General features: G+C 35.9%; 3 protein-coding genes across 5 annotated transcripts in view; 2 read left to right on the top strand and 1 right to left on the bottom strand.

Annotated features, from left to right (window-relative positions):
* LOC136029129 (uncharacterized) overlaps positions 1-27,637 on the bottom strand; it is a 337,007-nt gene that overhangs the window by 219,138 nt on the left and 90,232 nt on the right. The gene's annotated exons all lie outside the window — the stretch shown is intronic.
* LOC136029132 (uncharacterized) overlaps positions 1-27,637 on the top strand; it is an 87,088-nt gene that overhangs the window by 16,362 nt on the left and 43,089 nt on the right. The window contains exons 4-7 of one of the 2 annotated variants that reach the window (XM_065707215.1): positions 4,177-4,379; positions 7,123-7,281; positions 8,070-8,292; positions 23,823-23,943. The gene's annotated coding sequence lies outside the window, so the exon portion shown is untranslated. Of the gene's footprint in view, positions 1-4,176; positions 4,380-7,122; positions 7,282-7,973; positions 8,293-23,822; positions 23,944-27,637 lie in introns of those variants that run through there. The other variant, XM_065707216.1, reaches the window with a different exon arrangement.
* On the top strand, positions 625-26,081 carry LOC136029659 (cullin-5-like). Its single transcript, XM_065708162.1, has 5 exons — positions 625-715; positions 4,177-4,379; positions 7,123-7,281; positions 23,701-23,943; positions 25,974-26,081. The coding sequence occupies exons 1-5, from the start codon at positions 625-627 to the stop codon at positions 26,079-26,081; spliced, it is 804 nt and encodes a 267-aa protein (XP_065564234.1).

Below are 27,637 nucleotides of genomic sequence, written 5' to 3'. Positions count from 1 at the left end.
TTTTTTTAAAAAGAAAAAAAAAGTGAAAATCAAGGAGCATTGACAAATAACTTAAATGATACTCAAATTGGTCTCAAATAGGAAATGGCTTTAACAGTGTAGAAGATAGGGCTAAAATTATACAAAAGTGCAATAATTCCAGGCGGCTGCTTTCATGTGATGATGTTGTTTCTTCATCTTGTCCTGATAGTACTAGTGTACCAGACCCCATAGCTACTGCCCCCAACCCTTAGAAAACACCTCTTGTGATGTTAGATCCCCTTTGCCATTAAAATGCAATACGACATCTTTATCATCTGGATCTAGTGACTTAGCAGATAAAATAGTAAATAAACATATTTCATCAGATTTAACTGAAATAAATACTTATAAAGAGTCTGTGCAACCATCTTCGTTGTTTACCGATAAGTTTGTTTCCTTACCTTCCACGCCATTGCTACCAGCTGCACCCACCCCGCGTGGAGGTAACACCCACAGGAGGTTCCAGGATGCTAGATAGGCATACGGTGGTGAGACCTAGGACCAGTCCGGTATCACCACTACCGGTTTACATCAGCCGATCCGAACCAGGTCTGGAAGAGCTGTTAACCCACCTAAAAGGCTCAACCAATAAATAGAGACAGTATGAGAAGAAGAAGAAGTGAACTAGTTAGTGAATGTGCAAGAAGGGAGCCTAGTGCCTTCTTGCAACACCTTTCTGAAGGTGGTCATTACAGTCTGTAAGCCTGCTCTTAGTGGGTGAGTCGGAGCGAGTGTTGAGTGTTGATGTAAGAGGAAATGCAGGCAGCTTAAATGACAAAAGAAGGAAAACTTCGCATTCTGCTTTGCTTGTGCTTAATTCCCTGCTGTGCCTATACCATGCTTCGCTTACGCAATGCTTGTGCTTTGCTTATACGTTGTTTTATTTTATAGGTAGCCTGGGTCAATAATCCTTATTAATCCAAAATATTGCAGCTTCTTTTTTAGGAGGAGGGGGGAAATTAACACGAATTTTTTGTATTTGTATATGTATTATTGAATGCTGAAAACAGGCTTATATACTCAGGCAAGGGAGTTTTTGACGAAAGTCCACTGGAATCGAAGTGGGTGACTGAGATTTGGTTTAATATAGGAAATCACCTATCTGTTTTGGTAAGAAAGAGTCTGGCTCAAAAAAGTATAGCTATATGTTCACTGCCTTGGGAGTGGGCAACTTATATATTGGGTTGGGACATGACACTAGCCTATATGCTTCTCTTGAATTGTAGTGGTAGAGCGATATTTTGCTTGAGATTTCAATCCACCTTTTTGTCTAGGCAAGGGAGGGTTGCCCGTTGTCATTTTGTACTATTAGGCTTAAGATAAGCTTATCATTGCTATTGTATGGGACGTGTAATGGTCCCGAAAGTCCCAGTTGTCCTTAAAACAGTCTTTGTTTTTGAATGAAGTCCTCAAAGTCCTAGTTTTTACTGTGCCAATAATTTACAATCTTGGTTTGCAGTTTTTATTGCTATTTGATTGGTTCGTAATTACCCACAATGCCATCGTTCTAATATTATCAAGTAATTCTTTAGATGGCGGTTTTTCTGTCTCGAATATACTTTTTATCTGCTATTTTTTGTCTGTGTGTTAATTTATTCAATATGGAACAAATGGGACATTGAACCATAATGAAATAGTTAAGAAATGTGAGTAAGGGTGAAACATTCAGGGTTATTATTTTTATGAAAGTGTAAATGTTGAATGCGGTTTCTTCGAATCAAAACAGGAACTTAACTTTATCAGATGTTGAGGCTGAAGAAAACTCTGAATGCCAAACTGAGCTTCAAAGATACAAAGATACTGTAACTAGGGAGATTTCAATTGAATTCCATCTCTTCTGAGAGTATTTATCATTCAACGTTTGCTAAATCAGTAGATAAAAATGTCTGGAAAGTTTAGCTGCCAAGAAAGCTGAACTGCCAGATGAGGAAAAGAGAAAGCAGTGACGTGAAAAATAAGACTATTGTTCATTGAAAAAAAAATTAATATGAGAAAGAATATATAGCCAAACGGAAAAATGATGTGGATAGAAATAAATAAAGAGCTGTTGGTATAGAAAACAGTTTCAGACAACTTTTGGAAGGAGCGACTAATAAACTAGGTCACATTCAAGTCAAAAGACTTGGTTGGAGCACAGGTAGCAAAGGCTATTATAAATGCTATAAAAGCTGAATGTGAAAAGTACAAAGACCTGAAAGCATGAGTTTGGTAGGATGTAATAACTATAAAACAAAAAAGAGTAGATCTTGAATGCTTTCAAGAAGTAACCAATAAGGCAGCTTTACTATTTTGCTATTATACTGTCCCCTCATTGACTCTATTTTCTCTTAATTTATGTTATGTTTGAAGTAGCTATGTTGAAATAAATATGCAAAGTAAGTGGACAGTATTTGACATTCCATAGAAGGTCTTTTGGATTTTTTTTTATGTTTTTTTTTTTATCTTTTTTTTAATAGGTATGGTAGTGGTTTTGCTAAATTGAATCTTACCATATATAACAATATCAAACAGTTCGTGGTAACGAACTATAGTAAGGAGCGACCCAGCTCAATCGTGACCGAAACTCTAAAAAACTGAATTTTGATACCAATAGTTCGTAGTTTCGCATAATCGTATTTTTATGCTGATTTTAAATATATAAGCCAAAAAGTTTAGTCTTACCAATCACAATTTACGAGCCTGAGAAAAGGTGCCTTATTTTAGAAAATAGGAGGAAACACACACACACCCCCTAAGTCATAAAATATTAAAGAAAATCACAGCATCAGATTCAGCGTATCAGAGAACCCTACCGTAGAAGTATCAAGCTCCTATCTACAAAAATGTGAAATTTTGTATTTTTTTTTTAGAAAATAAATCATGGATGCGGGTTTATTTTATTTTATAATTTTTTTTTCAGGGGTGATCGTATTGATCCAATGATCCTCTGATACGTACTTGAAACTATAAGACTATGAAACTATCAGAAAGCCATTAGGCAAAAAAAAATTCAATATGCAAATTTCGTTTTAGTTATTCATGTGCGGTGAGCCAAAATCAAAACATACATTAATTCAAAAACGTTCAGAAATTAAATAAAAAACAAACAAGTTTTTTGAAGTGAAAGTAAGGAGTGACATTAAAACTTAATAAGAAGAGAAATTATTCCATATATGAAAGGGGCTTTCCCCTCCTCAACGCCCCGCCTCTTTGCGCATTTTTTATTTTATTTTTTTTTAAGCAGAACCGTGAAAAAGAGTCAAACTTTAGCGTAAAGAGCGGGGCGTTGAAGAGGGGACAGCCCCTTTCATATACGATCTAATTTGTATTCGTTTTAAGTTTTAATGTTGCTCCTCACTTTCAGTAGAAAAAACTTGTTTTTTTTATTTAATACATTATAGCCCACAGCATATATAACTGGCTAGATTCAGCTATATAAATGTTTGCTCATTGCTTTGATCGAAACTCTATCTGATAAATGAGGAAGAAATGACGGGCAGTGTAGGGGATTTACCCCATCTCGTTAGAACGGAGGTGAGGCTCATCTGTGGGTGTTTTCAGTTATATTGTATTAAAATTGCTCCCTAGTATAGACCCTGTATCGTCCCCTTTTCCAACCTCACGAAAAATCCCTACAACACTTTTATTTTAAAAATCTATGCTTTTATTACGTTTTCCTGACTCCTGAGTAATCTTACGTTTTTTACGTTTATTACGTTTATTACGTTTTTAGACTCCTAAGTAATCTTAGAATTTTTTATTTTAAATGACGGCTAGTTTAATGGCCTGAGTAATCTTTAATTGTGTTTAGCTTAAATGACGTTTGCCGATACTTGTTGTTTTTGAATGTTCTGTTATGTATTATAGATTTAGGTATAAACATTAAATTTTGATCATTTTCTTCTGAAAATTTTCTCACCTGACCCAAAAACTTATTTTTCTAGTGTTTTGTCTTTACTAATAGGATATATCTTGCCATAATTTTGATAAATGAGAAGAAAAAAAACACATTTTTATCCTTCATATTTTGTTCTATATTTGTTAGAAGACAGCGTAAGCAATTTTCAGGGTTGAACATACCACACCCTGATTTTCAAAGATTTTACAAACCGGCGAAAGACCTCAGGTATTTAGTGATATATGCCCTTATTTTTCATCTTTTATCCTTTTTGTCAGGTACATTCGAAATGAAAGTGGTAAATGCATTTGTACCAAGTCCAAATCTGTCGCAGATCAACGAAGAATTGAAACCTCCCAGTCCTCTATCTTTACCACCCGAACTAAGAAGAGCTCTATCTAAAGCAAAAGATATTTATCTCAGAAATATTGGGAATACTGGGAAAGAGCTCCATCATTTGCATCGATTGTCGGTTGCAATTGTAAGTCTAAATCAAAAGTGTAAAATTCTTCTTTTTTTTCACTTCATATTTGACACGGTCTGATGCTCGCTTTCTTTTAACTGCTTGTAATTCTTACTGCCGCTAATTTTTTAGCTTCGTATTTCCTTGTTGGTACTGTGGCAGATCTTTTAGCCATATATTTCTTTGTTTTTCATCTTTGTTTTTGAGTAGTTTTAATTCTTACTGCTGCTTATCTTCGAACCGTATGTTTCTTTATTCTTTACTTCTTTTTGACTCGTTGTAATTGTTGCTGACGAAAGCAATCCTACTGTATATATTTGTTCTTTATACCTGAGCTACTAGGATTGGTCTTGTCACGTTTTATCGTCTAGGTCTGGGCTTCTTAAACTTTTTTCATTTACAACCTCATTTATGATTGCGAGTTTCCTGGCAACCCTATATAAATATAAAAGAAAGGTAAATAAATATCTTTTATAATTTATTTATTAGATAATATTGTATAATGTTATCTAATCAATAATAATGTTATCATTGTATAATGCAAAAGCTGTCCGGAACAAGTGGATTTGTGCGCTGGATCTAGAATCCTTTTCCCGAGAGGGCGAGAGTTTCGAATCCTAGTGTACCTAGCTATTGTGTTAGGAGAGCAACACTTTGGGTTTGTCCCGTTTTTTTTTTTTTTTTTTTTTCTATGCCGCCGATGTCGGCTTATTCCCGGAAACTGGTAAGGGTCTAACCTGTGTGGTTTTTACGGAAAGTGTGGACCCAGGCCGGATTGATGAATATTGCATTACATTTTAGAAAGCTCTGCAGAACTCTTGCCTGGGGCCAAAAAGGATGGTTTTTGCTTGTCCACGAGCCAGAGCCTATGGTGGTTTGCGAAGTGAAGTGGAGTTATGTAGCCTATGTCAGAGAGGAGTATCTGAAGTTGTGCAGCCAAGCTTTCGTTTCATCAAACCATGTTTCTGCTTTCGAGTGGAAAGCTCCGTTCTAGCAGGCAAGCAGGCAGCACCACTTTCAAATTCTAGATGGACTTAAATCTATAAGTGTTAAATATATGCGGCAGTTACTCGGCCCCACAGCCAATATATCTTCTTTGAGTGATAAATAGAAAAATTTACAGAAGCAAAAAAGCGGCATTTTCCCACGGGTCCGAAAGTGCTGCCGTGATTTTGGCTGGGTTTATCATTTGTTTTTTCGTACTTGGGATTGAGATAGAGACATGTTATCAGATGTACCTCTTAAACTTTAAAAGTTCTGTCATTGCTAAAGAAATTGGAGCTTATCCTTTGTTTTTTTCTAAGTGTTGACGTTTGAAAGTTGGCCTACGGCAAAAAGAAATCAACTTTTGAACTAAGACAGATAGAATTTTTTTTTTCGACGGCAATCGATAGCTCTTAATGAGCCGATCAAAATATATGTCATCCATTTTTTGATACAAAAATTCTTTCATGAGATATACTAGTTTGAATGTTTCAAGGGGTTGACAGCTTCAGTAGTAGGGTACACACTAAAACCAAAAATAAGCCGATACCAATTGTGAGACATGAAGGGGACTTGCAAGGAAAGGTCGGCTGTTAGCTCATAATCATCTTCGGCAGTGAGGGGTTTGCAAATTTTGCTATTTGGTTTTACCTATTATTCGTTTCCAGTGTATTTGATGATAAAACCGAGTTGGTTCCAGTGGTAAGACATGTAGGGGACTTGTAAGTAATAATCGTCTGTTAGGCTACAATCATCTTTAGTGAAGAGGGGTTTGCAACTTTTGCTAGTTGGTGTAGCCTACCCATACTCACTGTAATATAGAATTAAGTGTTTACGCAACGGGTGCTAACGATAACGTAAAACAACGAGGCAGTTTCGTAATGATTAATTGAGTGTCATCTATGATATTTTGATCCTGAAAATTTACGGATAGCTTTATAATACCATCTAGATTATATAAGATATTGTTCCAAGTCTTGATCCGTCACGATGTCTACGATTGAAAAGGATAAAGTTCAACTGGCTGCAAAGTCAATTTAGTTGCTTTTTTCGATATTCTTTTGTTATTGTTGTTTTTTCAACGCTGAGGAATAGCCTTTGATCATGTGATTACTGATCGCGTTCTTCTTTGAGCATAACGTTTTAACAGCTTCGATAGGATGACAACTTCAGCGTTTAACCGATAGCCAAGAAACAAAACCAAAGTGTTGCTCTCGCAACACTTTATTCAGCGAAGCCGGACAAAGGTTCCCTAACACTTCACGTTACTCAGGCAACGTAGGTCTAGTTTATTTTAAATGATACTGATTATTTGAATAAATGATTTGAAAAATTCAAATTTCAGTTTTGCAATTCGAATAACAGGTCTTGAGTGAATTGTTCGATCTTAAACTTATTATCTTATTTCATACTTCCTGGTTAAAAAGAAGTCAAAGAGTCCAAGGCAACGAACAAAAGTCAAGGCATCTTTGAAACTTTCAACAAAGTAGCGTGTTGATTTGATGAATGATGAGAGGAGTAGAACTTTCTTACCAACACTTACATTCCGTTCTGAGGCTAAGTCTTTGAGAAGTAGTGTAACATATGCTTGTTTCTCTGTCAAAACTCTATTCATAGCTCGGTAAAGTCACCAGTCGAGATTTTGATTTAACAATTAAGTTTTTCTGTGGGGAAGGTCTTACATAGAATTGTTTCATACGCGAGATGGATGTGTTTTATTTTTATTTCGTTATGTGTGACAGTCTGTACAGAAGAAATGGCAGTTTGTTTCTTTCAGATCCATTTTACTAATGAAACTGGCGAGTATTACTTGGAGGTAACTCATTTTCAAATGGCAGTGCTATATGCTTGGGATGAAACGAAAGATAAAATATCATTTGAAACTCTGCTATCTATAACAGGATTGACTGATGCTGACTTGCGGAACACTTTATGGGTACCAATCTATTTTTTCTTCTTGTTTTAATATTTCCATCTCTGCATCCAAAAATTGGTTCTGGAAAGAACCAGAACTTTATGCTATACTAAAATTCCTTTTAAACAGAAAGTTATAATGGCTAGTAGACTTTTAGTTCATAGACCCTTACCTTTGTTTTTTATTTTCCGTCTCTTTTTGAATCTTGTAACATGGCCTTTGTCTCTCTTTAAAATAGGCTGGAATACTACTTTATTATTTACTAGATTATTATTATTATTATTCCTCGTAATTAGCTAGATTTGAAAAATAAATCTTTTGAAAAATACGTTTTGCACAAGGAGGTGTGCATGGAACTCTAGTAGTTTTTAGCGTGGATGTCAGGCTGAGTCTGATATTAGAAAATGACTTACTTTCCATTCCTTTTCATTTATATAGATTGATTTAGATAGATTTATATAATATAGATTTATGTAGGATATATAGGTTAATATAAACATTCTCTTTCATTTATATAAATTTTTTCTGTTGGTATTCTTTTTTTTTATTTTTGTTTTTAAATATGATGGAAATTTGTGGTAATGATTGTGGTGGATAATCAAGCATAAATACTAATTTTAATATGGTATTTAGAAAACAGTATTTCTGGAAAAAAAGAATACTCCTAGTTTGAATCGTAAAAATAAAGTTTAAACTGCTTATAAAGCGACAAAACAAAAAACAAGGATAAAAACAGTTTGTAATGTAAGAATGGAAAATGAGTGTAAACCAAAAAGAAAAAAGAAATGACACAAAAGTATTAATTTCAGGACAAACAATGACTTTTTGAAGGAGTCCGTGATAAAGAGAATGAAAGTCATTCAAGACCTCTCGGCAACAGGATGGTGGGACAAGGGAAGGGTGAAATGGTGGACTCTCTTCGTAAATTATTCTAAGCGAGTACTTCTCGATTTATGAGAAGCTGCTGGAGAGATGCGGATGTCAAGCTGTACGTCCATTTTCTGATAAAGATCCAACAAAGGATAAGTAAAGGTATAGTGGATACATCATTGAGCAATCAAATCTATTCAGAATTTTAAGCAATGATAGCATTATCTTTTCATGCTTAAGGCTATTTATGGAAGCCTGCATTTTCTGCTTTAAAATATTGGAAATTGTGACACCAAGCATTGTAACATGTTCAACAAGCGTAATGGGTTTGATTTTGACTTAAAAAAGCGTATAGATTTCATGAAGTTTATTCTGAGATATAAGAGAATTTCTTTTTAAGTTTCAATTCTTAGCTTTATCATAGGTAGCACAATATCACTGCCTCAATAAAGACTGAATGGGACACAATGTATTTTTTTTCCGGGGGGGGGGGGGGTTAGGGGCATTTAAGGTTTTTATTGAAGGGGTGGTCATGTGAACTTTAGAGCAGGCTAATTTGATAGGAAATATAAAGTTCTTCTTGCCTTTTAAAAGTCAAAGGTGAATGACGGCAGCAATCCTTTCCCCCGTCCTGACACCCTTTATCCCCCAACATATCCGATTGAAATTGTAAGATAGCCTTTCTGTTCACAATATTCCAAAGAACATATAACAATGCCATCATGGTGGGCACAAATTCAAAGATCCCAGGGGTATGGGCTGTAAATTATACCCTGGGACCTACAAAATTTTATGGAAAGGGTGGTTGTATAAACTTTAGATCGAATGGGGTTCAATTGAATAGAAGTCGGAAGTTCTAGTTTTTGCGCCCTTTTAAGGGATTAAAACAGAATGGAGGGCAACCTACCCCTCCCTAGTCTTTCACTTCTAAAACACATCCGACTATGATTTTAAAGGAGCTATTTTATTCAGCATTGTTGAAAGGTCCAATATTATTTCCTTAGGGATGTCAACCTCCCCATAGTCCTCAGGGTAAGGGCTGTAAGTTAAGTAATTATTTAATAGTTTGCATATTATATTGTTTTGAAAAAGGTATGCATATTTGAACTTTACTTTAAAAAAGACGAAGGACACTCAGGTGGGCCTTTCAGAGAATGTTGACGGAATTGTTTAAGTAAATCAAAATACTTTGCGTGTATTTGAATTTTCAAGAGGATTTGTGTTTGGATTTTCAAAAGGTTATACTAGATTGGTATTTTCAGAAAATGATAAGGAAGATGATCAAAAGGAAATATTTGCATGCTACCACTAGTGCTACAACTACCGCCAACATTAGTACTTCTATCAGACTACTCCATTTACAATATTGGGGGGAGATTTGAGTTAAATCAAAAGACGATATATGTATGCGCATTGTCAAAAGAGCGTATCTCAAGAATTGATTTTGGTATTAAGTTAGAACTCTCAGATATTACTTAAAAGGGAAGATCATCTGACCAAAAGGTAATAGGTGCACGGTATTGTTAATACTACTATTACTGCTACATCGACTACATCTACATTTACTGTTTCAACTGCTACTTTATTGCAACCAATAGTAAAGTTAAGATCATAAAAATGGCGATTTAAAGAAGTATATGAAGATACAGGCTATTAAAAGGACATCAGCAATGTCACAGCAATGGCTAATTGTATTAAGGCCGGACGCTCCTCCAAAAATTATACTGCCTGTTAGTTCTTTTTCAATCGCGGCATATCACACAAATACTCAAGGTTATCAGATTTCACTGCCGTCATTAAACTCAAGGGGTTTCTCACTGAAAATTACGACTAATGTATATTCATTCTTCGTAATTCGACAAGTAAATAGGAATATTTATTTGGAAAAGAACTATTATTCGAGGAGAAAATTAGAGAAATTATTATTCGAGATTTTTTTTGGAGGAGGGGGGTTCAGCTCTTACGAAAGAAATACCAGGAAAACACAGGAAAATTAAACATTTCGCTGACAAAATTAAGCATTATACAAATTTAAGGTGGGTGAATCCCTCGCCTGCGTGTGTGCCTGTGGTCTGGTCATCATTATTTGCCAGGAGACGCGGTATAAAATTGTGGAAATTACAAATAAAAAGTACATATTTTCGGGTTTTTACTTCATGCAGACCTATTTAGAAAAATATAATTTAAATAATTGCTCGCAGCGAAGTGACAAATTTATTTCATTTTATCAAAAAGTTCGTGGTAACGAACTGTACTAAGGAGTGACCTGGCTCAATAGTAACCAAAACTCTAAAAAACGGATTTTTGATACCAATAGCTACATGAACAAAATCGCATTTTAATGCTGACTTTAAATATATGAGATACCTATCTAAAATTACGAGTCTAAGAAAAATTGCCTTATTTTAGAAAATAGAGGGAAACACCCGATAAAAGTAATAAAACCAAAATTACACCCATCCGAATCAGCCTATCAGGGAACCCTACCGTGGAAGTGTTAAGCTTCTATCAGCAAAAATATGGATTTTTTTTTCCAGGGGTGATTATATCGAACCAGTTGTCATAGAATGTTGCGAGCGGGCTCATTCCAACGGAAATGAAGTTATATACAAGTGAATTATATATAAAAAATGAAGTATATAGTACCCTTTTTAAGTGATCTAAAAAATTGGAGGGCACCTAGGCCTCCTCCCACGCTAATTATTTTCCCACAGTCACCCGATTAAAATTGTGAGATAGCCATTTTATTCAGCATAGTCGAAAAACCTTATAACTGTGTCTTTGGGGACGACTTATTCCACCAGAATCCCCGTGGAAGGGGCTACAAGTTACAAACTTTGATCAGTGTTTATATAGTAATGGTTATTGGGAAATGTACAGACGTTTTCAGGAGGATTTTTGGTTGGGGGGGGGGGTTGAGAACAGGGGGTTATGTTGGGGGAACTTTCCATGGAGGAATTTGTCATGGGGAAGAAAATTTCCATGAAGGGAGCGCAGGATTTTCTAGCCTTATTTCAAAATAGAACAATACAAAAATAAATATGAAACAGTTTTTTCAACTGAAAGTAAGGAGCAGCATTAAAATTTAACACTAACAGAATACAGAAGTTCGTTACGTAAGCTAACTCGTAAGTTACGTAGATCTTTTACTAGCAAAAACGTTCGTAAAATATTAAAAGTTCTAGTTGCCTTTTTAAGTAACCAAAACATTGGAGGGCAACTAAGCCTCCTCCCCTGCTCCTTTTTTCTCAAAGTGATTCTATCAAAATTATGAGAAAGCCATATAAATATGGCGTCGGCAACAAATCGAGTATATCTTAGATTGTGCATGGATGTTGCTATTCGGAATGCGTCAACTAATATATCTGACTCCATACCTGTACTGGGCCCCTGCCAGTTCATAAAACATGTATGCTCAGGAACAGATCTATTTACTTGATGCCTGTATTTCACGCAAGTACAGCAATTTTTGTTCCTAATTCCTAGATTTAAGAGTTTCTTCGAATAGAAACCTATCACCACTCTACAGCCTGAGAGTGCACGATATCTATTCCCATAACTTCGTGTACACCAGCTTCCATCAACTATAACACATGTCTCTACAGCTCCATTTGGGTGAATTTTCTCACCTGCTTCCAGTGCCATCCTTCGCTCGGTTTTCCCATTTTCGATAAGATAGTCATAGAGAACTTTTTCCAATTCTACGCAAATTTCTTTCTCAAATTTCGTAAAGACTTTTTGAGACGGGGTATTTATTCCAATGGTAGAGAAAAGTTCTTGAACCTGGGCGTGAGTCATTCCACCATTTATTGCACCAACCACTACCTCTTTGTTGACACTTACTGTTCCTGTTTCTGTTTTGTGTTTCTTTCTGATAGTATTCACACTATCAAAATCAGTCCTTTTCCGTTTTTTGACTACGGTTTTCGTTGAGTCTTTTTTTTTTAGCCTTCTAGGAGCAAGGGGTTTTTCTGTGTGAATTGTGGCTTCCTCATGACATGATTCGCATTTGAAGATGAGTCTTGAGCGCAATCCAGCTCTATGTTCTTTAGAAAACATCATATTTGAAACCAAATTGATGTCTTGGCACCTGTAAATAAAATGCTAATTGGTTGTGAGGAAGTAAAATAGTAAAGTAGCGATTTTATTGTTTTGGTAGAAAGGAAAGTGCTATAGCTTCAAAAAGGATAGGTAGTATGTAGAGTAGTGAGCGATGTAGGGTAATTAAAATATGAAATAAAATATAAAATATAGCTAGAAATGGGTGAGAAGTGGAAATTATACGATCTAACCGAAAGTTTGTTGTATTTCATTGTCAGATTAAACCACCCAATTTTATTTATGTATGTAACCAAGCCAAAAACTGTCCTGGAACTACCAATCAGGAAAACCAAGTATTTTAAAACTTTACAAAATCCTTTGGGGCATGACAGGAAATGCCCTCTAAACAGACCCGTGTCGATTTACCAAATTCCAACGGAAATTACTAACCAAATTCCAAGAAAAATTAAGTCTCACTTGACTCCCTAAAATCAAATTCAAAGTAAAAATCCGTGCCCCAAATTCAGTTGCATCTCAACTATCATTTAAATTTTTATTCGAGTAATTCACAAAGTTCTTATTAGTACGATTAAAAATACCAATATGCTTTTATGAGTTAGGAGGATCAAATTAGCTAGTTTATTTCTCAAATCCTTTAAAGCCTTTGCAGACATTCTTTCAGAACCTTTATCCGTACTTTTTAATGATTAGATAAAAAAACAAGTATTTTAAATGAAAGTAAGGAGCAACATTAAAACTTAGAACGAACAGAAATTATCCCGTATATGAAAGAGGCTGTTTCCTCCTCAACGCCCCACTCTTTACGCTAAAGTTTGACTCTTTCTCTTAACTCTACTTTTTAAAACAGTAAAAAATTTAGCGTAAAGAGCGGGGCGTTGATGAGGAAGCAGCCCCTTTCATATACGAAGTAATTTCTGTTCGTTTTAAGTTTTAATGTCGCTCCTTACTTCTGTTAAAAAAAACTGTTTTTTTTATTTAATTTCTGAACGTTTTTGAATCAATGCATGTTTTGATTTTGGCTCTCCGCAGATGAATAATTAAACCGAAATTTTAATATTTATTTTTTTGTCTAAAGTACTTTCTCATAGTTTTGATCGAATTATTTTGAGAAAAAATGGACCGGGGGAGGATGCCTAGTTGCCGTCCCATTTTTTGGTTACTTAAAAAGGCAACTAAAAATTTTAATTTTTTACGAATCTTTTTATTAGTAAAAGATATACGTAGCTTACAAATTAGCTTACGTAACTAACTTCTGTATTCTCATGTTTTTATTACGTATACGAAGGGGCTCACCTCCTGGTTAGTACCTCGCTCTTTACATTAAAGCTTAAATTTTGTCCCAATTTCTTAAGAATGACCCCTGAATCACAAAAGCCGTGGAATAAATAGTTGAAATTACTAAAAATACTTTAGCGTAAAGAGCGAGGTATTAGGAGGAGGTGAGCTTATCATATGCTTAATAATTTCTGTTCGTTTTAAGTTTTAATGCTTCTCCTTACTTTCAGTTGAAAAAAGCTTTTTCATATTTATTTTTTCATCATTTTTTTTTAAATAATACTAGAAAATCCTGGGCTCCCTTCATGAAAATTTTTTTCCCCCATGACAAATTCCTCCAAGGAAAGTTCCCCCAACATATCCCCCTCTTCTTCGAGTTACGAGTTTGGAAAATAAGGGGAAACACCCCTAAACGTCATAGTATATTTTTTTATTTTTCAAATTGGCAAGTTTTTTTTTTTTTTTTTTTTTTTTTTATGGAGAGTTGTGAGACAGAGTCAAACTTTAGCGTAGAAAGCAAGGCGTTGAGAAGGGAACAGCCCCTATCATATACGGAGTAATTTCTGTTCGTTTTAAGTTTTAATGTTGCTCCTTACTTTCAGTTAAAAAAAACTTGTTTTTTTTTATTTATTTCAGAATAGCGCGACTCATTTTTTCCGCCGATTGATTAGCTTTCGTCATAAATTAATACGGAAGTAAAAAGTGGGGCTATTTCAAAATGTAATGGGGAAATATATAATGGGCTATAAACTGTCGCTTAAAGAGGGGCGATGGGTGGGGTATAGCGAAGCATTCGCTCTTAGGAATAGTATAACTAGCTACTTAAGTTCTTTTCTTAATTTTTAGGCCTTCCTTCAAATGTGCCCCTCTCCTTATTTTTTATCAAAAATATAATTTAAAAGATCTACTGTTTAATACTGTAAAAACTTTAGCGTAAAGAGCGGGGCGTTGAGGAGGGAACAGCCCCTTTCATATACTGGGTAATTTCTGTTCGTTTTAAGTTTTAATGTTACTCCTTCCTTTCATTTAAAAAAAATCGTTTTTTATTTAATTTCTGAATGTTTTTTTAGTTAATCCATGTTTTGATTTCGGCTCTGCGCAGATGAATAATTAAAACGAAATTTGAATTTTTATTTTTTTGGCTAAACGGCTTTCTCATAATTTTGATCGAACGATTTTGAGAAAAATGAGCAGGGAAGGAGGCCCAGCTGCTCTCCAATTTTTTGCTACTTAAAAAGGCAACTAGAGCTCTTAGTTTTTTACGATTGTTTTCATTAGTAAAAATATACGTAACTTACGAATTAGCTTACCTAACGAACTTTTATATTCGCAGGTATCTATTACGTATATAAGGGGGACTCGCCCACTTGTCAATACCTCGCTCATTACACTAAAGCTTAAATTTTGTCCTAAATCCTTAAGAATGACCCCTGAATCACAAAGGCCGTAGAATAAATAATTGAAATTACTAAAAAATACTTTAGCGTAAAGAGTGAGAGATTAGGAGGAAATGAACCCCTTATATGTGTAATATTTTTTGTTCTTTTTAAGTTTTACCGCTGGTCCTTACTTTCAGTTGAAAACACTTTTTCATATTTATTTTTTCATTGTTTTTTTAAATCATGCTAGAAAATCCTGCCCCCTCCCATTCATGGAAAATTTTCCTCCCCATGACAAATTCCTCCATGGAAAGTTTCCCCAACATAACCTACTCTTCTCAACCCCTCCTTCCAACCAAAAAATCCCACTGAAAACGTCTGTACACTTCCTAATAATCATTACTATGTGCAAACACTGGTCAAAGTTTTTAACTTGCAGCTTCTCCCATGGGGACTTTGGGGGAGTAAGTCGTCCTGAAAGACATAGTTATAAGGTTTTTCAACTATGCTGAATAAAATGGCTATATCAGGATTTTGATGGCGCTAGAACTTTTCATTTCCATTTGAATGAGCCCTCTCGCAAAATTTTAAGACCACTGGGTCGGTACAATCACCCTTGGAAAAAAGAATTAAATAAATAAACACGCATCTGGGATTTGTGTTTTGGCAAAATATACAAAGTTCTACATTCTTGTAGATAGGAGCTTGAAACTTGTACAATAAGGTTCTTTGATACGCTGAATCTGATGGTGTTACTTTCTTAACTTTCTGTTTTGGGATGAAAATATCTTTAAAAGTTATCGAACATTCTTTTGCTATAGCAGAAAAGACAATTATCAAGAATTAATAAGGTACAAGTTGTATTAATTGCAACCCAGAATAATTCCCCATCCTAATAATTTTGATAGCAGTAAATCAATGACGTAAAATGAAAGACAAAGAAAAAACTTACATGTGGCGAATCACGAGCTTTTCATAATTCTCAAAAAGGTAAGGCAAATCCACAATCCAGCGTGAGCCTTTTAGAAGGTCTGACCCCAAATTTCTTCCAGAAGTGATAACTTTCAACACAAAAGGGGAATTTGTTCCAATTCCTTCGGAACTTGATTCGTCGTGAACCGAAGCATCCGTTAAGTCTTCTAACATATATTTTGGTAAACGCGGTCTGCCTCTAGCCCGATAATTTAATTTCAACTTTTCACGATGGGCCTGCACATTTGGCAAATGGAGCCCTCATATATTTCTTTTTTTTTCCCCATGTTACTGTGGTCAATAACAAGAACTATATAAGAACTTTATTAGGGTTTTGACCATTTTTATCGGGGTTCACTTACTAAAGGGTTGAATTGTTTCTTGGAAAGGCCTTGGACTTGAGACTGGTCATTTGACTGCTTTAGTATGGGTAATTTTTATTGGGGTTTATTTACCAAGGGGTGGGATTGTTTCTTGGAAAGGCCTTGGACTTGAGACTGGTCATTGACTGCTTTTGTAGTTTGCTTTGGTAGTTCTACAGCAAGACTCGGGTTTTGCTAAAACAAATTTAAATATTCTGGGGACATTTTGTTTCGTTCATTAGTTATTTTGTTTCATTCATTAGTTATTAATTAGCTTGTTTTATATATTTTTAATTCTTATTTCAGTACGAAGATTATGCAAAATTGTACTTATACTACAATACATAAATTTGTCCTGAATTTATTTTAATTAAACAAAACGATAGATCAATCTTTTTAAAATAAAACCATTGCTTCTTATTCGGCCCTTGTGCTGTGTTCAAATTATCTCTAGGATTAGACGCAGCTTATCCTTAATTATTTATACAATACAATTTTCTTATATATTCATTAACCGGCAGTTCGGTGTCTGCACCTTACTTCTTCTCCAGATTCTGTTTAAACAGGTTAGAACTAAATAATGCTTGACTGAATCGCTCCTGAACAATCCGAGTGGTTAGCCCCTTGGTGTAATTTTTGCATTCTTAGATGCTCCGATTACAGCTCAATCTAACCTTTTGAGGGGAAATTTTGATTTCGGAACACAAATATGTAAAGTATTTGAAGAGACTGCAGCCAGGAGGTATATATTATAGAAAAAAGCTTCTTATTGATGAATAGAAAATTTTTTGCTCTATTTTTTGATACCCCACAACAACAATGTCAAGCATAGCAATCTAGAATGCAAACCCGAAACAGGTTTTATAATTATTTTGGAATTATAAAAAAAATAATTGTCGGCTTTAAGATTTGATTATGCCAAAATATTCACCAGATTTTTTTACTTCTATTGACATAAAAACCGCCAAAATCACTAATTCAGGAACGTTAGGCAAACTCCAAATGTTTAACATGGGAGGTATAGGAAGATTCTTTGCGAGTCCGTCCAGCCTTAAGTTGAAACTCTCCGGACTTAACAAAAGGGATGTTCAATTGACCAAAAGGGTATGCATTAATACTACCGCTGCTACTAGTACTACCTCTATTATTACTAATACTGCTTCTAGTAATGCCATAAATAAAAAGTTCAAATAGGGATAAATCGTTTTAATAGACAGTGATAAATTTATTGATCACGTGATAAGTTTATTTGTCTATTAAAAGGATAAATGTATCCTTTTAATAGACAGTTCGATTCGGGTTCAATTTATAAATACTTTCTCATTTATTTGATCTCAGAGGCGCTTCATGCGTAAAGGATGGTCGAATAAAGTTTGGAGGGGGCTCTGTCAATTGGAAATCTTAAGTTCTATTGCTCTTTTCTAAGATTTAGCATGCTTTTCAACCCATTGCTAGCGAATGAGTTGTTACCAACTACAGTGTCTTTAAGAAATTCTTATTCTAGTTTAATGATCCTTGTGTTTCAGCAATTGTTTTGAAAGAATCTTCACATGAATATATATTTATTTGTAAGGGAGAAACGAGGGGAGGCTGCAGATCAAAATCGATATATAATCCCTAGGACTGTATCCAGGAATTTTCTTTGGGAGGGGGGTACAAAAAACTTTTAGAAAGGGGATAAAAATGTGTTTAACAAAAGGGATTAACTAGACTGTTAATTAAGTTGATGAGACTCTAGATGAAGGGGTTTTATCTTTTTTAAACCCAGGAAAATGAGAATCATTAAAATTTTTCATCAAAAGCTGAAAGTGATGCTTAAAAGAAATAGTCAACTGGTCTTTTAGCTTCAGGGGAACTCTAAAACAGCAATTTTAACCTATATTTCCTAGGGAGTACCTTGTTTTACCAATTTTACCATACTCTACCAATTTTACCTTATTTTACCAATTTTACTTACCGAGTTTTTATTTTGGGGAAATTTTAAAACACTATAACCTACAAGCCTTGCCAATGGGCTCTGGGGGATTATTACACCCTAAAGACATAGTTATATGATTCTTCGTCTATATACAGCAAAATGGTTCTCTCACAATGTCAATTTAATGTGTTTTTGGAAAAGAGGATGTCTGGGAGGGAGGCTAGTTGCACTTCATCATTTTTGCTCTTAAAAAGGAACTAGAACTATACATTTCAAATCAAATGAGCCTCTTCTAAAGTTAACACGACCACCCTATTTAAAAAGCTTACAACCCTTAAGCTCAGACTCTGGGGGATTCTGTCTACCTCAAAGGCTTTACTATATTGTATTTGAACTATTTTTGAAATAATGGCTATCTTAGAATTGTCGAATGTGTTTGTGGAAAATACGAGTCGGAGGGGAGATGCTGGTGCCCCCTATCGTTTTGACTCTAATAGAGGGTGCTAGAACAAATGAGCCCCCTCCAGAGTTATTACGACAAACCCCTCCATAAAACCTTATATGCCCTCGGGGTACAACTTACAACCCTTGCGCTGAGGTTTGTGTGTGTGTGTTTGGGGGGGGGGGGTAGTGATTCTCAAAGACATAATTTTATGATCTTTCAACTATGCTGAACAGAATTGTGATTTTTAAAATTATGATTAGATGTGTTTTGGGAATTAATTGGTGTGGGGGGATGCTTGTTACCCTCTAATAACTTTTGACTATTAAAAAAGGCCATTTCAATTTTCGATCGAATCAGCCTTTTTTGAAGTTTCAGCGACAACATATGGTCATCTCAAAATTTCTATCACATGCATTTCAGGAAAATACGAGGTATGGGGGATATCAGCCCTACGATCACTTTGAATCTTAAATATGGTACGAGAACTTCTGATTACCAATCCAATGAGGCCCCTCAGAAGTTTATGTGACCACCCTTTCTATAGAGACTTTATATACCCCAGAGCATAACTTACAACTCTGGTCCAGAGGGCTGTGAGGAGGGGGGGGGGTGTTATTCTTAAAGACATAATTTCCCGACCTTTCAACTATGTTGAACAGAATGGTTATGTCAAAATTATGATTAGATGTGTTTTGGGAATTAATAGGCTTGGGAAGGGGGTGCTTGTTGACCTCCAATCACTTTTGACTATTAAAAAGTTCATTTCAATTTTCGATCGAATAAACCTTTTTTGAAGTTTCTACACCAACAAATGGTCATCTCAAAATTTTTATCAGATGTATTTCAGTAAAATACGAGGTGTGGGTATCCACCCTCTGATCACTTTGAATCTTAAAAAGGGTACCAGAACTTCTGATTACCAATCCAATGAGGCCCCTTTTAGTTTATACGACCACCCTTTTTATAGACTTTATATACCCCAGGTTATAACTTACAGCTCTTGTCCTGAGGGCTCTGGGGAGGGCAGGTTGTCATCTTTAAAGACATAATTTCTGGATATTTGAACTATGCTGAACAAAATTGTTGTATCAAAATTTTAATTGGAAGTTTTTGGGGAAATGGTGAGCGTGGGAGGGGTTAGTTGCCCTCTAATCAGTTTCGACTATGAAAAGAGGCACTAGCCCCTTCAATTTCCAATCGAATGAGCCTTTCTAAGTTTTCACGACAGCAAATGGTCATCTCAAAATTTCTATCAGATGTATTTTAGAAAATATGAGGTGTGGGGGGAGGGGTTTCCACGCTCCGATCACTTTGAATCTTAAAAAGGGCACTAGGATTTCTGATTAGCAATCTAATAAAGCTCCCTCCGAAGTTTATACAATCATCCTTTTCATAAAACTTTATATGCCCCCAGAGCATAACTTACAACCCTTACTCTGAGGGCTTTGGGGGATTGTTATCTTCAAAGGCATAGTTTCCGGACCTTTAAACTACGCTGAACAAAATGGTGATCCCAAAATTTTGATTGGATGTGTTTGGGGAAATGGTGGACGTGGGAGGGAGTTAGTTGCCTTCCTACCACTTTTGACTATTGAAAAGCACACTAGCCCTTTCAATTTCCAATCAATTGGGCCCTTTTTGAAGTTTCTACGACGACTCCTTTGATACAAACCAAGACCGTCAAACGAGACAAGAAATTGTGAGACAAGAGGAATTGGGAGAGAAGAAAATGATGTATTAGATAAAGTTTTTAAATTAGGTGCCGTATTTTTCGATCTGATGAAAGGTTTTGACATTGTGGATCTTGATCCTCTACTTAAGAAGTGCGAGGTGCATAGTTTGAGGGGAAAATCTTCAAATTTTTAAGAATTTTTTTATGTAAAAGTAATACTCAACTATTGAACTATTAAATGTATCAATTTAAACAATGTTCAGCTAAATGATTCTTTCTCAGGAAAAACAACTTGTTGAAATAGGTGTTCTTTAAAGATCAGGTCTTGGTTTTATATTGTTCGCTAACAGTTTCGCTTTTTGCTGATTTGCTGACAACACAGCCAGTAGTACAACTAAGACAGCATAACTGCTGCATACTTCCATAAAAGCATCAGTTAACAGAATTGTAACTTGACTGAGGGTAAATAAACTAAGGATTAACATGGTGACGGACTGTGTCTTTGAAATACCTTGGAAATATAATAGATGAAACTTTAACTAGTAAAATTGTGGCCAGAAATCTAGGTATAACGAAGAAACTCCAAAAAAAATTCATAAGTATGTCCTTCGTTAGCTTTGTTTTCTCTAATACACCCGTCTTTACTTTATTATTTGATTATTTGGCTCTCTACTTTTTCATTTGTTCTAAAACCAATAAGAGCTCTATAAAATCGTGCAGTATGGATTTAAGCCGGCAGATCTCAACGCAAGTCTGTTTGAGAAATTTACCCACCTTTGACAGTTTTGCCGGCTGCAGGCCTTCCTGAATTCTATCTATTGTCCTTTATTTTTGGGTTTCAGTAGGATATTCGGCCTCGTTTTTTCGGTGATTTATTTTTCATCAGGTCTGCTGTTCAGTTTCACGATACAAGGGGTAGTGTTGACTTCTATGTACCTAGAGGTACTTCTTCCCGTTCATGTTTTTCTGTTTTGTATAGAGGTACACGGAAACGGAATAGTTTTGCCAGTTATATTAAAATTATTGGAGACCTCAATATGTTTAGAAAAACCATTAAGGAGCTGCCTTTTTATGGCACTTGGTATCTACCAAGTGACACATAGTAATCGCAAGCTCTGTCGGTCCGCATGTTGGTCTGTCCCGGTTTTGCTAGTTTAGGCACTACCAGGTAAGCTAGTACGATGAAATTTGGCAAGCGTATCAGGAACCAGACCGGATTAAATTAGAAATTGTCGTTTCCCCGATTCGACCATCTGGGGGGAGGGGGGACGGTTAAATCGGAAAAATTAGAAAAAATGAGGTATTTTTAACTCACGAAAAGTTGATCGGATCTTAATGAAATTTGATATTTAAAAGGATATCATGCTTCAGAGCTCTTATTTTAAATCCCGACTGGATCCGGTGACATTGGGGGGAGTTGGGAGGGGGACCTAAAATCTTGGAAAACGCTAAGAGTGGAGGGATCGGAATGAAGTTTGGTGTGAAGAATAAGCACAAGTCCACGATACGTGACTGACAGAACCGGACCGGATCCCGTCTCTGGTGGAGTTGGGGGGGGGGGGGGTAATTTGGAAAAATTAGAAAAAAATGAGGCATTTGTATCTTACGAACGGGTGATCAGATCTTAATGAAATTTGATATTTAGGAGAATCTTGTGCTTTAGAACTGTCATTTCAAATCCTGACAAGATCCGGTGAAATTATGGGAGTTGGAGGGGGAAACGGGAATTCTTGGAAAACGTAAAAATTGAGGCAGCTTTATCTTACGAATTGGTGATCAGATCTAAATGAGACTTCATATGTAGAAGGATCTTATTTCTCAGATGCTCCATTTTTAATTTCAAATTGGATCCCAGAACATAGGAGGCTGAGGGGGGGGGGAAGCAGAAATCTTGGAAACCGGAAATCTTAGAAAATGCTTAGAGTGGAGAGATCGGAATGAAACTTGACAGGAAGAATAAGCACAAGCTATGGATACGTGATTGACATAATTGGAACGAATCCGTTCTCTTTGGGGGAGCTGGGGGGTGTTAATTTGGAAAAAATTAGAAAAATTGAGGTATTTTTAACTTAAGAACGGGTGACGAGATCTTAATGAAATTTGATGTTTAGAAGGAACTCATGTCTCAGAGGTATTATTTCAAATCCTGACCAGATCTGTTAAAATTGGGGGGAGATGGAGGGGGATACCAGAAATCTTGGAAAACGCTTAGAGCGGAGAATTCGGGATGAAACTTGGTGGGTAGAATTAGCAAATGTCGTAGATTCTTGATTGACGTAACCGTACTGGGTCCGCTCTATTTTGGGGAATTAAGGGGTGGGGCTCAGTGTTTTTGTGAGTTTGGTGCTTCTGGACGTGCTTGGACGATGAAAATTGGTAGGGGTGTCTGGGAGCTGTACAAATTAACTGAATAAAGTCGTTTTCCACGATTTGACCATCTGGGGGCTGAAGGGAGATGAAAAAGTACAAAAATGAGGTATTTATAACCTACGAAAGGGTGATCACATCTTAATGAATTTTGATATTTAGAAGGACCTCGTGACTCAGAGCTTTTATTTTAAATCCCGACCGACATTAAGCCTCTGATTTTCCTTTTAAATAAACCTATTCATTCTTAAAATTTTGCTAGAGCTCACACCATATGAACCCTTGGCTCTTCTGGCCTCGTCACAAGTGCCATATGAACTCTTGTTCTGTATAATGAGTTGATTGATTGATTTATTTATTGTGGGGTTTTGTTGATATAATGTTCCCGTAGGAAAAAAAATAATACATTATATTCTTTTTTTTAGTGTAATGGTATTAGTGGTATCGGTGGCCAAGGTTTCTTTTTATTTAAGCGTTTTGTTTCTCTACCTTCCCCACGGGCAAACTTTGTTTTTAGGGCTAGTACCAATAATTTTTTATTTATTTGTTTTGTCAATAATTCCTTGCGTCTGAGTAGCTGTTTGCTTCTCTCTCTCTCTCTCCCACTCTCTCTCTCTCTCTCTCTCTCTCTCTCTCTCTCTGTCTCTCTCTCTCTCTCTCTCTCTCTCCTCTCTCTTTCCCTCAATCCTTCCCCTAATCATTGCCTTAAATTTTATCTTCTATATGGTCAGCCTTGGTGGTAATCGCTATAGAAGCGGTAGTTGTAATGTTAGTAGTGATATCCCCTAATATGCAACAGCATTATTTTATGATTGTAAATAGGTATCCCGGTCAGATGCAGTCTATGAAACTATATATAGCTCAAATATTTTATATACTGCTTTTTATCCAAAAGCCTAGTTCCTTCAGTCCTATTAAGTCTTAAAAATAAGCAAAGAATCCGTGTATGTTCCAAGCTTTTCTCTATCACCAACGAATTTCTTTTGAAGAAACATAAATCGTGGGTATACTTTTAACTCTACTGCCCAACCGACGCTATCATAGCAGTCATGTCTTCTAAATCACTTGTGATACAGTATGAAATGTTTTGTTCTTATTATTATTTTTTTTTGGTGAAGTCACTCGTGGGGCTTCCAAAACGAAAGCAGCAAGTGCTATCATATTCTCCAACGTGCCAAAGTCAGAAAGACTTCACCTATTCTAGCAATTTTTGGATCAATGAGAATTTTGCTCTTTACAGAAATGGGAAGGTTCAGAAGTTTGGCAAAGTGAATTTAATTGGGCGTGTAGCGTTAGTGACAGAAGAAGAGAAAGATGAAATAGATAAGGCAATTATGAAGCAGAGAGCTACTATAGTACAGGTACTTTGAGTTTTTAGTAGTTTAATATTCAAATCGAACAACTAGGGAACATTATTCTCATATTTCATTTAAGCACTAAATGTCAAGTTCAGTTAGGTTCATTACTTGACTTGCAGCTGTTGTATTAGCAATGTATGCATTAGCTATGTCCTCATATCAAGTTGGATCTGTGAAACCCATTTTTCCCTCTAGTCATACCAATTCCAATGCCAGTGTGCTTTCTCCGTAGGCACATATATATATAAAATAAACAACATCAGTTGCTCAATTTTTCCGCAAGTCCTGCCTCTGGACAAAATCATTTATAAATATTTTGTATTGCTTGCTTTGGCTGGGTGGGTCAGTGTGTTTGTTACTTTATGCCTATCTACCTTAGATAGATTTCCTAGTAGGTTTAAAAATTGTTTAGTGAGATTAATGTGACGCTCACCGTCAATAGCACGGCGAAGGTACATTTTAAACGTACCATGCCCGTTCGGACAATATTCATGTCTTGGGTGCCAAATAAGTCCAGTACAATGATACTATGAGTTTTTGCGAACATATAGATAGCCGAATATAATTGACCATCGCTCATGATTTTTATTCAGTTACATCATGTTGATAATTTTAAGTCAATTTCTACAAGAAAAGAAAGTACTTTTGTGTACATACATTTTTATTAATAATCAAAATTACAAGCAATATTGGGATACTTTATTCTTAGAGCATTGGAAACAATATTATGCATATAGGAAAATTTATTTTCCACTATTAATTCAATCAGTTTAAAATTGTTGATATTAATACTCAGAAATGATTGTAAATGTAGCCACGATACCGCAAAACGAAATATAATGCTACATGAAATCTCAGCTTTTGGTCGATAAATCTAGTGTTCTCTTTCCGTTATGAATAATAGATTTCACTTTGCTTTTAAGAATTTTTTTTGATGTTGAGTATGTAGAGTGTGCATGGTAAGCCAAGAGGATCGAGAACTTCTATATTCTTCATTGTTTGGAACACGCATAGCCAATGACCTGTCTTTATATTCTTAATAATGATAATGATAATTTTATAATCTTAATACTGATAATGGTGTGCTAGCGCTATGAACAAATATGGAACAAGATTTGTTTTTGGACATTTGTGAATCCAAGTTAGATACACTGATAATTTAATTTGTGTTCATGGTGCGAGGCATTGTATAACACTACCATCGGTGATGATTTCCTAGTAGGTTTAAAAATTGTTTAGTGAGATTAATGTGACGCTCACCGTCAATAGCACGGCGAAGGTACATTTTAAACGTACCATGCCCGTTCGGACAATATTCATGTCTTGGGTGCCAAATAAGTCCAGTACAATGATACTATGAGTTTTTGCGAACATTGAATCGGTTATTCCATTTTCGAATAGTTGTAAATCTTGATCTAGGGATTGCATTGTCATTTCGTACAAGGTCTTATAGGAATCTATCAAAGAATAAATTGTAGAGTGGAATTCCTATTAATTTATTCACAAGAGGGGGAAATGTCCATTATCTAATAGTAATAGTGCTTTTTACGAATGTCAAAGCCAGTTCTGAAGGAATTGTGCCGCTGATAAATTAGGAGTTTATGAAGAGTGCGTCAGTCTGCGGCAATATTTCGCCGATTAATGATCGTGTGAGGCACGAGTAGTTTGATATTGTTTTCACTGGCTCTCAATTTTTCAATTGCTAAACAGAATTCATCGCCTGTTGTTTTCGTATATAAAGTATGTATGAGGTGAGAGAGACTATTGCATCAGGTGCATCAGGGTCTATCTTTCCCAAAATGACATGGAACATAGTGAGTATTAATTCTACTCAAAAGCGGAGCATCTTAGCTACACTTCGAATTAAACTGAGATAGACGTCCGCTATCACTTGGATTGACCAAAAATAATGTCAGCTGATATTCGCTTTCGCTTGGGTTAACACCAAACTAACTAATAAGTATTTGTGATGCATAGTATAAATACTGAAGTTGCTTCTACTGTGTTATGATAAGATATTGATTGACTTGTAGGACAATTTCATGGAGCAAAATTATGATATTGAGAAGCGTAGAAGGCAAAATCGCGCTCATTCAGACAGGGCCAGGACCCTCCGAAAAGGTAGCTCTCGGTTCTCTTAATGACAAAAATTATTACCTAACCTCTGTTGACCTTGTCAGTTTTTATTATTCATGTCTTGTTCATCTTTATGAGCGAATAGCTTTGTTTGAAAAGGATTGTTGCTAGGTTTTAATGCCAAATCATTTGTCAGGAACCCCAAAGGTTCTTCCAAAACACACGAAACCAGTTTTCTCCCTACTTTGATAAAGGGTATCCGTCTGTTGTTCACTTGGATGATTAAGCCTTTCTGGGAAGGCTATTTTCAGGACGTCAAAACAACGTTCATGAAACAGTGAAATCACTGTCAGAAATGAGGCTTTGTCATTCAAATGGAAAAGGTAGTTCTTACTTCAAGTCAACGAGCAGAAATTCTGGTTTTTATGTTAGATTAGCAATCAATGCGTATTTTCCTGCCAGAACGAAAAATTCTAAAAGTGTGGGATGTCGTTTCAAAGTTTCTTAGTCCAGAATCGACTATGACTCAAGAATTGGCCTAAGCTCAAGGTGTTCTGGTTTCAACCTTCCCAACAGTGGATAGTGATGGAAGAATAGTTCATTGCTCTCGGAGTCATGAGTTTCAATCTCCTGCTTGATATGGCTCTCGCAGCACTGAAATTAGTTCTAGGAACGCAAGATCTAGCTCTCAGAGCCCAGACATAGGCTCTAGAACCGCCAGAACTGGCTCTGCATGCCCCAAAAGAAATCCATGATCAAAGAAATGACAGAAAACGGAAGGCTTCTCCGGAAAAGTACAAAGGCAAAAGATTTAACTAATGCACGTCAAATCACTTGGAGATTTGCCACACTGAAAGATTGAGTGCCACACTAGGCCTGCGAATACCGATAAAATTGTTGTTCCCAAGGTTAACAGTAAAAGTATGTGGTACTTTCTCATCACGGGCACTTCAAGTGCAGCGGCCTATTGCTCACTCAACCTCTTACGTTTTAATTGCAGCAAATATGATTCTTTAGCTGGAAAATCAGGATATCAAAGAGTTGTCAAAACCTAACAAATGCAGTTCGCATGCTTGGCCTCACCGATTATGACGTCAGTAAAAAAAGGCCTCATTCGATGATATTCGAAATAAATTCAGATCCCACGGTAGCATCAGCTTTATGTGCTCCTGAAGTCAAAGTGACAGAGTTTCTTTTTGGCAAGGACGTTGGCAAAACACCATCCAAAGCCAAAACCATGGTGGATTTGGAAGAATCATTTGGAAGACCAAAACATACAAGAGGAGGGTGTATGCCGTTATCGCCGTTGGCAGACCTGTCCAAACTATCGCAGACATCAGTGTCTTTAATTGGAAAGCGGAGCTGTTGAGTACTCAAGCACTAAAACATGCGCAGGGCAATTTTGCGGCCAAGCTAAATTCAACATCTGATATAAGTTCGGAATTGCAATAGCGGTTGGATATTCCCAATCATTTTTCTAAAGCAATCGAGCCTAGATCAGTGGACAAAAATTTATGTGTGATAATATATAAGACTAGGCTGTGGATGATGCATCAAATCTAGCCTGGACATTTGTGGGTGTATATTCCATGAGACGGCCACATATAGGCTTAAATTGTCC

The sequence above is a fragment of the Artemia franciscana genome, chromosome 7 (genome assembly GCF_032884065.1).
Source record: "Artemia franciscana chromosome 7, ASM3288406v1, whole genome shotgun sequence".
Classification (NCBI taxonomy): Eukaryota; Metazoa; Arthropoda; class Branchiopoda; order Anostraca; family Artemiidae; genus Artemia; species Artemia franciscana.
The sequence above is the reverse complement of the archived record's forward strand: the minus strand, read 5'-3'. Positions and strand labels throughout refer to the sequence as shown.

Coding starts and splice junctions, on each gene's coding strand:
- LOC136029659 (XM_065708162.1), top strand. CDS start 625: ATGAGAAGAAGAAGAAGTGAACTAGTTAGTGAATGTGCAAGAAGGGAG. Junction 4,380..7,122: donor ATCGATTGTCGGTTGCAATT/GTAAGTCTAAAT, acceptor TGTTTCTTTCAG/ATCCATTTTACTAATGAAAC. Junction 23,944..25,973: donor AGAGAGCTACTATAGTACAG/GTACTTTGAGTT, acceptor ATTGACTTGTAG/GACAATTTCATGGAGCAAAA.